We start from the raw sequence: 9,975 nt of genomic DNA on the forward strand, positions 1-9,975 counted from the left end.
GCCAAACTGTTTGCAGGGATCCCAACAAAATCAAGGAATAAATGTCAATGAAGACATGTTCATATAAAACTCATACAGTCTTTAATGAAATGCAATGTCAGTGGTATACAGGGACTGGCAGGTACAAAAAGACAGAGGCATAAAACAAAAGGTCATGATTTACATTTCTTTTGTGGAAATGGGGAGTACTTTCCTACTGATATGATGGAGGGAATAACACACAACAGCAGGGCCTCAGAGTTCAGCTTATTTACAGAACTGAGGTGGTAACACAGTAGAATGTTCTGGCTCTGTAAGAAAAAAAAGCCTTATAAAAGCTGGCTGTTATCTCCTGTTAGTGGAGGGCTCTGCTGCTGTCAGTATCACCTATTCACAGCTTGATTAAACACTTACTGTACAACAGCTCAGGCTACACCTGCAGTGATTATTTCAGTTGGTTCCAAGAGGCACCAAATCCTCTCTTACCTGACCACCTGTCTCTACTTCTCCAGCAAGCCCTCTCAGTGCTAATGCTCACCACAGCATTAACACAGCAGAGGACAGACATGACAACCAAAGGGCATTAAGTACAAAACATGGAACCATTTTATTCTTCTGCCTTTTTTAACTTGGCCTTGCTGCCCCGTGGGGAAGCTTTGGCTGCTTGAGCTTTCTTTGCACTCCCAGCAGCATTCTTTGCAGGTGTGGGTTTTGGGGTTTGCATCTTGGAGCGCACCAGGTCTTCACGTCCGATTTCCACCATTTTTGCCTCCCACGACTTCATTTCGTTTGCATACCGAACCTTATCGTCTTCAGCAAGCTGCAGGTATGGCTGGAAGAAAAAGCAGACACCAGCAGTTAGGGAAGGGTAACTTCCATGTCACATCCTCTCCTCTGACACAAAGGGGACTTACAACAAGCCCTGTGGGCCCAGGCATTCACTGGTACCTCCAGAAAATGAAAACAACCAAAACCATCAAACTGCCACAGAAAGGCAAAACCTTAGCAGTAAATTATCCTTACAGGGGCTCACTGCAGAACAAACAGCTCATTCACACAGTCACAGAATGGTTTGGGTTGGAAGAGACCTTACAGGTCAGCTCATTCTCACTCTGCTGCCATGGGTAGACCAGGTTGCTCATAGCCCCATCCAACCTGAGCTTGAACACCTCCAGGAAGTGGGCATCCACAACCTCCCTGGGCAGCCTGTGCCAGTGTCTCACCACCCTCACTAGAAAGAATTTCTTCCAAATCTCCAAGGGCACTTGGGAGGAAGGACAGTAAGGTACAAAGACTGGCAGCCAGTCTCCAGTGGTGTCCCCCAGGGATCAGTGCAGGGCCCCGTCCTCTTCAATATCTTCACTGATGATCTGGATGAGGGGATTGAGTCAGTCATCAGCAAATTTGCAGATGACACCAAGTTGGGAGCAGATGTTGGTCAGTTAGAGGGCAGAAGGGCTCTGCAGAGGGACCTCAACTGACTGGACAGATGGGCAGAGTCCAACAGGATGGCATTCAACAAGTCCAAGTGCCAGGGGCTGCACTTTGGCCACAGCAACCCCAGGCAGAGCTACAGGCTGGGGTCAGAGTGGCTGAGAGCTGCCAAACAGAGAGGGACCTGGGGGTGCTGATTGACAGCTGCCTAAACATGAGCCAGCAGTGTGCCCAGGTGGCCAACAAGGCCAAAGGCATCCTGGCCTGCATTAGGAATAGTGTGGTCAGCAGGAGCAGGGAAGTCATTGTGCCTCTGGACTCAGCACTGGTTAGGCCACACCTTGAGTCTTGTGTCCAGTTCTGGGCCCCTCAGTTTAAGAAGGACACTGAGACACTTGAAGGTGTCCAGAGAAGGGCAACAAGGCTGGGGAGAGGCCTTGAGCACAGCCCTGTGAGGAGAGGCTGAGGGCGCTGGGGTTGCTTAGCCTGGAGAAGAGGAGGCTCAGGAGAGACCTCATTGCCCTCTACAACTATGTGAAGGGAGGTTGTAGCCAGGAGGGAGTTGGTCTCTTCTCTCAAGCAACCAGTACCAGAACAAGAGGACACAGTCTCAAGCTGTGCCAGGGGAAGTTTAAGCTGGAGGTGAGGAGAAAGTTCTTCATGGAGAGTTGTTAGCTGTTGGAATGTGCTGCCTGGGGAGGTGGTGGAGTCACCATCCCTGGGCTTAAGAGGGTTCAAGAGGGGATTGGATGTGGCACTTGGTGCCATGGTCTAGTCATGAGGTCTGTGGTGACAGGTTGGACTTGGATCATCTTTGAGGTCTCTTCCAACCTTGGTGATGCTGTGATACTCAGGAATCCAGAGGGTCAGGCTAGATTTCAGCACAGGGGCTGTCCAAATTTCATTTACCCATCTGCTTGTTCATATTTCAGCACAGTGAGAATGCTGTCAGAAAATTATCCCTCAAGACAGCCAAAGTTAACAGAGGAACCCTACAAATGATATGCACACAATCTGCTGCTTTTACCTCTCCAAAGTCTTTACATGAGCAGCACATTACTATGCTGGCAATTAAAAATATGACTTCTTGTTAAGGGGAAAAAAAACCACAAAATTGTTCCTGTTTATTCCTTTTTCCTCTGTAGATGCTGCTCAACATCCATCCCCAGGTGTACAGCATTTCCATCCTACCTGACTGACCCATATCTCATCACCACTGTGAAAGGAATGACCCCTGCTGGAACAAAGGTCATTTTGTCAAGACACATAAACCCCACCTCAGAGTATTTCCCTCAGTGTTGCCTTCTGAGCAACCAACCTCAGGGATTTGTATGAATGCATTGATTTTTGACTCAAGCTGGTCATTTTCTGATTAGGCCAGAGCATCACCCAAACCCTGGGGCATACCTGCTTCTGAGAAGCGGACAGTTTCTGCCAGGTGTCAAACAGCTGCTTCAGTTTTCCCTACAGGAAACAGAACACAGGATACTTCAGGACTGATTTAACAGCAGCCTGATCACAGAGGGTTACAGGGGAGTGCCATGCTAGGGCAAGCTAAGTATAAGCCAATGCCAAACCCACCACAACCACATGAAAAACAAATGGATGTCTACCCTGCAGCAAAGAGAAGCAGAATTCTCTCCTTGGAGAAGGAAGAGATGAAGCCTGTAACACTGATGTGCTAAAACCAGCACAAATGCTGTAAGTCTGCACACCAAAACAGCTGTTTCCATAGGACAAGCCACCAGCAGTCCAGCCAGACTGCTGTATCCTATGAAAATTTGACCAGGACAAAATCCAGACATCAAAGTTTGAGCAGCTGCTCTGGAAGTGACAGAATCAGGAAGAGATTTGCTGACTACACCAGAGATATTTTGAAGAACAGCATTCCCAGACTTACCACAGGTGTAATTGCCTGGATTTCCTGGAAGTTTTCTGACACAAAGATGTTGAAGCTAGTACGAGGCCTTTTAGGTTTGCCAAGCACAGACAATTCCTTTAAGAAAACAGAAGAGAAGTTACTCAATCTACCAAGCATGCATCCTTCCAAAGCTAAACAGAACCACAGAACAGGAGTCGTTGGAAGGGACCTCAAGAGATCAAGACCTCGTCCAAGACCCCTGACAAAGCAGGATCACCTAAGGACTGCTGGAAGGTGTCCAGAGAAGGGCAACAAAGTTGCTGAGGGGTTTGGAGCACAGCCCTGTGAGGACAGACTGAGGGAGCTGGGGTTGCTTAGCCTGGAGGAGGCTCAGAGGAGACCTTATTGCTCTCTACAACTACCTGCAGGGAGGTTGTAGCCAGGTGGGGGTTGGTCTCTTCTCCCAGGCAAGCAGCGCCAGAACAAGAGGACACAGTCTCAAGCTGCACCAAAGGAGGTTTAGGTTGGATGTTAGGAAGAAATTCTTCACAGAGAGAGTGATTGTCCATTGGAATGAGCTGCCCAGGGAGGTGGTGGAGTTGCCATCACTGGAGGTGTTTAGGAGGAGACTTGATGGAACAATAGAATAAACCAGGTTGGAAGAGACCTTCAAGATCATTGTGTCCAACCTATCATCCAACACCACCTAATCAACTAAACCATGGCACCAAGCACCCTGTCAAGTCTCCTCCTGAACACCTCCAGCGATGGTGACTCCACCACCTCCCCAGGCAGCCCATTCCAATGGGCAATCACTCTCTCTGTGTAAAACTTCCTCCTGACCTCCAGCCTGAACCTCCCCTGGGGCAGCCTGGTTTAGTTGACCGGCAGTCACTTTTGTGTTTCGAGTGTGTGGTGTGTTAGTTCTTGCTCTGAGAGCTGCTTCTGTATTTCTAAACATGCTGTGAGTCTGCTGGGTATAGCTGACAAGTAAGACTTGAGGGTCCTTGAGAGAAAAGGAACTTCAAAACACTTACTCTTTTTGCTCTGATTGATCTCCTTCTTGCCAGCCGTTTTCTCCTTTCTTCTTTCAAGGCTGCAGCCTGGGCTGGAGTCAGCTGTGCCTTATAGGCGCTCACCTGCTCTTTGTATCTTTGCCACTCTGCCTTCTGAGTTTCCTCATAAACCTGCAAGAGAAACAAGCACCAGCCTTACACCTGACAGTTCAACAAGCTATGGCACTGATAAAAATTTGCAGATTTGCAGATGACACAAAGTTGGGGGCAGATGTTGGTCAGTTAGAGGGTGGAAGGGCTCTGCAGAGGGACCTCGACTGACTGGACAGATGGGCAGAGGCCAACAGGATGGCATTCAACAAGTCCAAGTGCCAGGGGCTGCACTTTGGCCACAGCAACCCCATGCAGAGCTACAGGCTGGGGGCAGAGTGGCTGAGAGCAGACACACAAAAAGGGACCTGGGGGTGCTGATTGACAGCTGCCTAAACATGAGCCAGCAGTGTGCCCAGGTGGCCAAGGCCAATGGCATCCTGGCCTGCATCAGGAACAGTGTGGCCAGCAGGAGCAGGGAGGTCATTGTGCCCTGTACACACCTTGAGTCCTGTGTCCAGTTCTGGGCCCCTCAGTTTCAGAAGGACATTGAGACACTTGAAGGTGTCCAGAGAAGGGCAACAAGGCTGGGGAGGGGTCTGGAGCACAGCCCTGTGAGGAGAGGCTGAGGGAGCTGGGGTTGCTTAGCCTGGAGAAGAGGAGGCTCAGGGGAGACCTCATTACTGTCTACAACTCCCTGAAGGGAGGTTGTAGCCAGGAAGGGGTTGGTCTCTTCTCCCAGGCAAGCAGCACCAGAACAAGAGGACACAGTCTCAAGCTGCACCAGGGGAAGTTTAGGCTGGAGGTGAGGAGAAAGTTCTTCCCAGAGAGAGTTGTTAGCCATTGGAATGTGCTGCCCAGGGAGGTGGTGGAGTCATCATCCCTGGAGGTGTTCAAGAGGGGATTGGATGTGGCACTTGGTGCCATGGTCTAGTCATGAGGTCTGTGGTGACAGGCTGGACTTGATGATCTTTGAGGTCTCTTCCAACCGTGGTGATACTGTGATAAAGACAATCAGAGACTAGCCTGGAATACAAGAGTTTTAAAGCAAAGTCGCAATTCCTTTTGCAAAACTGATTTCACAGACCTCAGACTCCAAAGCTGGGCTCCTCCACAAAGCATCTCAGTTACTTTTGATAAGATCATAGAATCACAGAATTGTTTCAGTTGAGAAATACCTCCAAGATCATCAACTTCAGCCATCAGCCTAAGACCGCCCATGTCCCAGGGTGCCATGGCCACATGTGTGTATAGCCACCACATCTGCAGTCACCACATGCACTCCTACACTGGCCATGAAGTGTCACAACATCCTGGCCACAAAGTGTCACAACATCCTGGCCACGGTATGAAGGAGCCAAGCAGAGCTGAGCCAGGCAACCAATTACCCAGGTAAATCTAAATAAGCACCATCCAGCTCTCCATCTCAGACATGCAAATGGAAAGGCCTGTTTTATACTAAGGCACCCAGAGCCAGACATCCAGAGGAAATGGAAGAACACTTTGGTTCTACTGAACAGAGGTACCATGGAAAACTCCCATTAGTTCCCAACTGGACTGAATTGCTACTGCAGCCAAGAAAGAACAATCACTACTTGGGTATAAATAGCACTTACATTCAGCAACAACTGGCACCTCTGCTGTGAGGACAGGCTGAGGGAGCTGGGATTGCTCAGTTTGGGGAAGAGAAGGCTCTGGGGGGACATCAGAGCTGCCTTCCTACACCTGAAGGGAACCCACAGGAAGGCTGGAGAGGGACTTTTCATAGAGACAGGACAAGGGGGAATGGTTTGAAGCTGAGAGAGAGTATGTTTAGCCTGGATCTTAAGTTCTTCAGTATGAAGGTGTTGAGACACTGGAACAGGCTGCCCAGAGAGGTTGTGGATGTCCCCTCCCTGGAAGTCTTCAAGGCAAGAAAGTGTGGATTAGGCCTTGAGCAACCAAGTCTAGTTGAGAGGAGTCCCTGCCCGTGGCAGGAGGGTTGGAGTGGATGATTTCTAAGGTCCCTTCCAACCTAGGCCATTCTCTGTGGCACCTCTATGATTTAGGTATCTCTTGAAACTGATGCTCTCAAAGAAACTCCATGCCCTACAGGTAAACAAACAAAAGGAACCACACAGAGCCACAGACTGTTGGGAGTTGGAAGCAATCTTGGAAGATCATCCAGTCCAAACTACCTGCCAGAGCAGGATCACCTAGGGCAGGTCACACAGGAACACATCCAAGCAGGTTCTGAATGTCTCCAGAGAAGGAGACTCCACCACCCCCCTGGGCAGCCTGCTCCAGGGCTCTGCCACCCTCACAGGGAAGAAGTTTTCCCTCATGTATAGGTGGAACCTCCTGTGCTCCAGCTTGCACCCATGTTCTATCATTTGACATCACTGAGCAGAGCCTGGCTCTGTCCTCTCAACACTGCCCTTCACATCTTTATAAACATGAATGAGGTCACCCCTCAGCCTCCTCTTCTCCAAGCTAGGGAGCCCCATCTCCCTCAGCCTCTCCTCAAAAGGGAGATGCTCCACTCCCCTAAAAGGCAGTTACCTATAAGTTAGGTCTCTGGCTACCCTCTAATCACCAGAACAAAGAGATGGTCCTTTCATCCAAATTAACTGAAGTTTCACCTAACATATGCATATGAAAGCAGGGCTTTACACCCCTGGCTCTTACAGCCCAGAGGTTCGGTGGAACCACGCTGTTTCAAAACAAAAGAGCAGACAAAGGAACCACAGTGGACAGCAGCCCAAGTAAACAACCACTAAGACTGTATGGAGTCCAAAGTGCACCAGGCAAAGACAAACTCACCTGCTTCTGTGATGCTGGTAACTCCCTCCAAGCACCTGCTATTTTCTTCAGCAGCTCCGAGCTGCTCATTTCTGTACATTAAAAAGAGAAAGCAAGACAAGAAAGATCAAAAGGATTAAGAAGGACATTGAGAGACTTGAAGGTGTCCTGAGAAGGGCAACAAGGCTGGGGAGAGGCCTTGAGCACAGCCCTGTGAGGAGAGGCTGAGGGAGCTGGGGTTGCTTAGCCTGGAGAAGAGGAGGCTCAGGGGAGACCTCATTGCCCTCTACAACTCCCTGCAGGGAGGTTGTAGCCAGGTGGGGCTTGGTCTCTTCTCCCAGGCAACCAGCGCCAGAACAAGAGGACACAGTCTCAAGCTGTGCCAGGGGAGGTTTAGGCTGGAGGTGAGGAGAAAGTTCTTCCCAGAGAGAGTTGTTAGCCATTGGAATGTGCTGCCCAGGGAGGTGGTGGAGTCCCCATCCCTGGAGGTGTTCAAGAGGGGATTGGATGTGGCACTTGGTGCCATGGTTTAGTCATGAGGTCTGTGGTGACAGGGTGGACTCCATGATCCTCGAGGTCTCTTCCAACCTTGGTGATACTGTGAGACTGTCAAATTGGACCTTTGGTAAGCTTCCCCCATTCTCCCCAAGGAAAGCTGTCACTAGTCTCTTTGTCCTGCACAAACACACACTTCCTCCTTTCATAAAACTAACTTACTGTGGCAGCTAAAGGGAACTGTAACACTTGAGGGGAGAAACAGCCCCTGCTCATGCTTCAAACAGGCCCTTAGGAACTTCAGCACCATTTCAAGACAGACAGCTGGTACCACTCCACAACGGTTTCTTTCTTCAGTCTGAAGTAGAACCTTTTTTACTACACAATGCAAAAGGGTCTCAACTTGGGAGGAAATTGGGAAGGGGTTGGGGAGTCCAAAAAAAAGAAACTAAACCAGCACAATTTCCATTTCTCAGTCTTCTGGCAAGCAGATTCTTCAAAGCAAGTATAACGTGACCTCATCCACCTGGCACAGCAGTTATGCTTGGGCTGTATTAAAATAAACTCCTTTGTTTAAAATATCATTCAACAGAATTCAAGTGAAAAGTAATTTCCTTCTTCCATAGACAAAATTACAACCAAAATTGCTCTGGGTTTCAGCTGATTGCCTTTATCATAGTATCATAGTCAGGGTTGGAAGGGACCACAAGGATCATCCAGTTCCAACCCCCCTGCCATGGGCAGGGACACCCCACACTAGATCAGCCTGGCCAGAGCCTCAGCCAGCCTGGGCTTAAACACCCCCAGGGACAGGGCCTCGACCACCTCCCTGGACAACCCATTCCAGGGCTTCACCACTCTCATGGGGAATAACTCCCTCCTCACCTCCAGCCTGAATCTCCCCACCTCCAGCTTCATTCCATTCCCCCTAGTCCTATCACTACCTGAGATCCTGAGCAGTCCCTCCCCAGCCTTCCTGTAGGCCCCCTTCAGATACTGGAAGGCCACAATGAGGTCACCTGGGAGCCTTCTCTTCTCCAGACTGAACAGCCCCAACTCCCTCCGTCTGTCCTCATAGGCCCTTGCACTGACTTATGCAGTATAGAAGACTAAGCTAATTCATGTGGAGTCAGTATGACAACACTGCATTTACCTTTGGCATGCTATGGATACAATCACAGAGTCGTTTTGGCTGTAACAGATGTTAAAGATCACTGAGACCAACCATTCCCCGTGCGCTGCCAGGGCCCCTCCAAACCTCCGCCCTCAGCACCGCATCCACGCAGCCCTGAAATCCCCCCGCAGATGGGGGCTCCACCACTGCACAGGCAGCCTGGTCCCGGCCTTGACAACCCTGTGGGGGAACAAATTGTTCCTCATGTCCTATCTAAATCTCCCCTGACTCAACTCAAGGCCATCTTCTCTTGACCTATGACTTGTTCCTTGGGATACCAGTCTCCCACCTGGCTCCAACTTCCTTGCAGGGAGTTGCAGAGAGCCAGGTCCTCTCCTCAGCATCCTTTTCTCCAGGCTAAACGACCCCAGTTCCCTCTGTTGCTCCTCTGGTGCCGCAGCACCTCAATGTCCTTCTCGGAACGGGGGGGGCCCAAACCCGAATCCAGTATTCGAGATGCAAATTACAGGACGGTTCTGGTCTCCTGAAACCAGGGTGATGGACTTCATGACGGTTAGTCCCACCAAAGAAAGTCTTGTTCCAAATACTTTCTTAAACACACCCTGTAAGACAACCCCTGTGTGCACCCGAGGTGACAGCCACTTCACTACCCGTGCCCTGTCACGCCTGACGCTTGAGGACTTTGCGTTTCGGAGAGCAAAGTAAAGCCAGCCCACCCCAAGCGCTTGCCCCCTCGCACCCAGCACCCCCCGGCCTCATACCTGGGTTCTTCTGCTTGAAAGCGAAATGATTGTCTTTCAGGAAGCGAGAGTAGGCGGTGAGGGGCCGCTTCGGGCGCTCATCCGAGCTGATTCCCCTGGAGAGGCACTTCTCCGCAGCACCGCCGCCAGCCCTGCAGACAACGGCGCAGCCCGTTACCGCCATGGCGCCCGCAACGCTTCACGGGAAGCCCGGCGCAGGCGCCGAGAAGCCCGGCAGACGGAAAAGAGACACCCCCAAGGCCCGGCGCCCCCACACCGCCCCGAAGCCCTCATCCCGCTCGTCCCGCACCTGAGGATCCGCTGCGCGCCGCTGAACAAGGCCGCAGCGCGGCCCAGCAGCGCCAGCGCCGCCGCCATGGCTCCGCCGCGCCTCCGCCCGCCGCGCCTGCGCGCGCAGGGCTCACGCCGCCGCCGCGCAGCACC

General features: G+C 51.0%; 1 protein-coding gene across 1 annotated transcript; it reads right to left on the minus strand.

The window, feature by feature from the left end:
- Positions 1-58: 58 nt before the first annotated feature.
- TFAM (transcription factor A, mitochondrial) lies at positions 59-9,948 on the minus strand. Its single transcript, XM_068140375.1, has 7 exons — positions 9,842-9,948; positions 9,553-9,683; positions 7,183-7,253; positions 4,312-4,461; positions 3,314-3,409; positions 2,821-2,877; positions 59-811 (listed from the first exon to the last, which is right to left on the minus strand). The coding sequence occupies exons 1-7, from the start codon at positions 9,907-9,909 to the stop codon at positions 587-589; spliced, it is 798 nt and encodes a 265-aa protein (XP_067996476.1). The 5' UTR covers positions 9,910-9,948; the 3' UTR covers positions 59-586.
- Positions 9,949-9,975: the final 27 nt, after the last annotated feature.

Source organism: Melanerpes formicivorus, unplaced genomic scaffold (genome assembly GCF_026170545.1).
Source record: "Melanerpes formicivorus ecotype bairdi unplaced genomic scaffold, bMelFor1.0.p_v2 SCAF_6, whole genome shotgun sequence".
Lineage (NCBI taxonomy): Eukaryota > Metazoa > Chordata > Aves > Piciformes > Picidae > Melanerpes > Melanerpes formicivorus.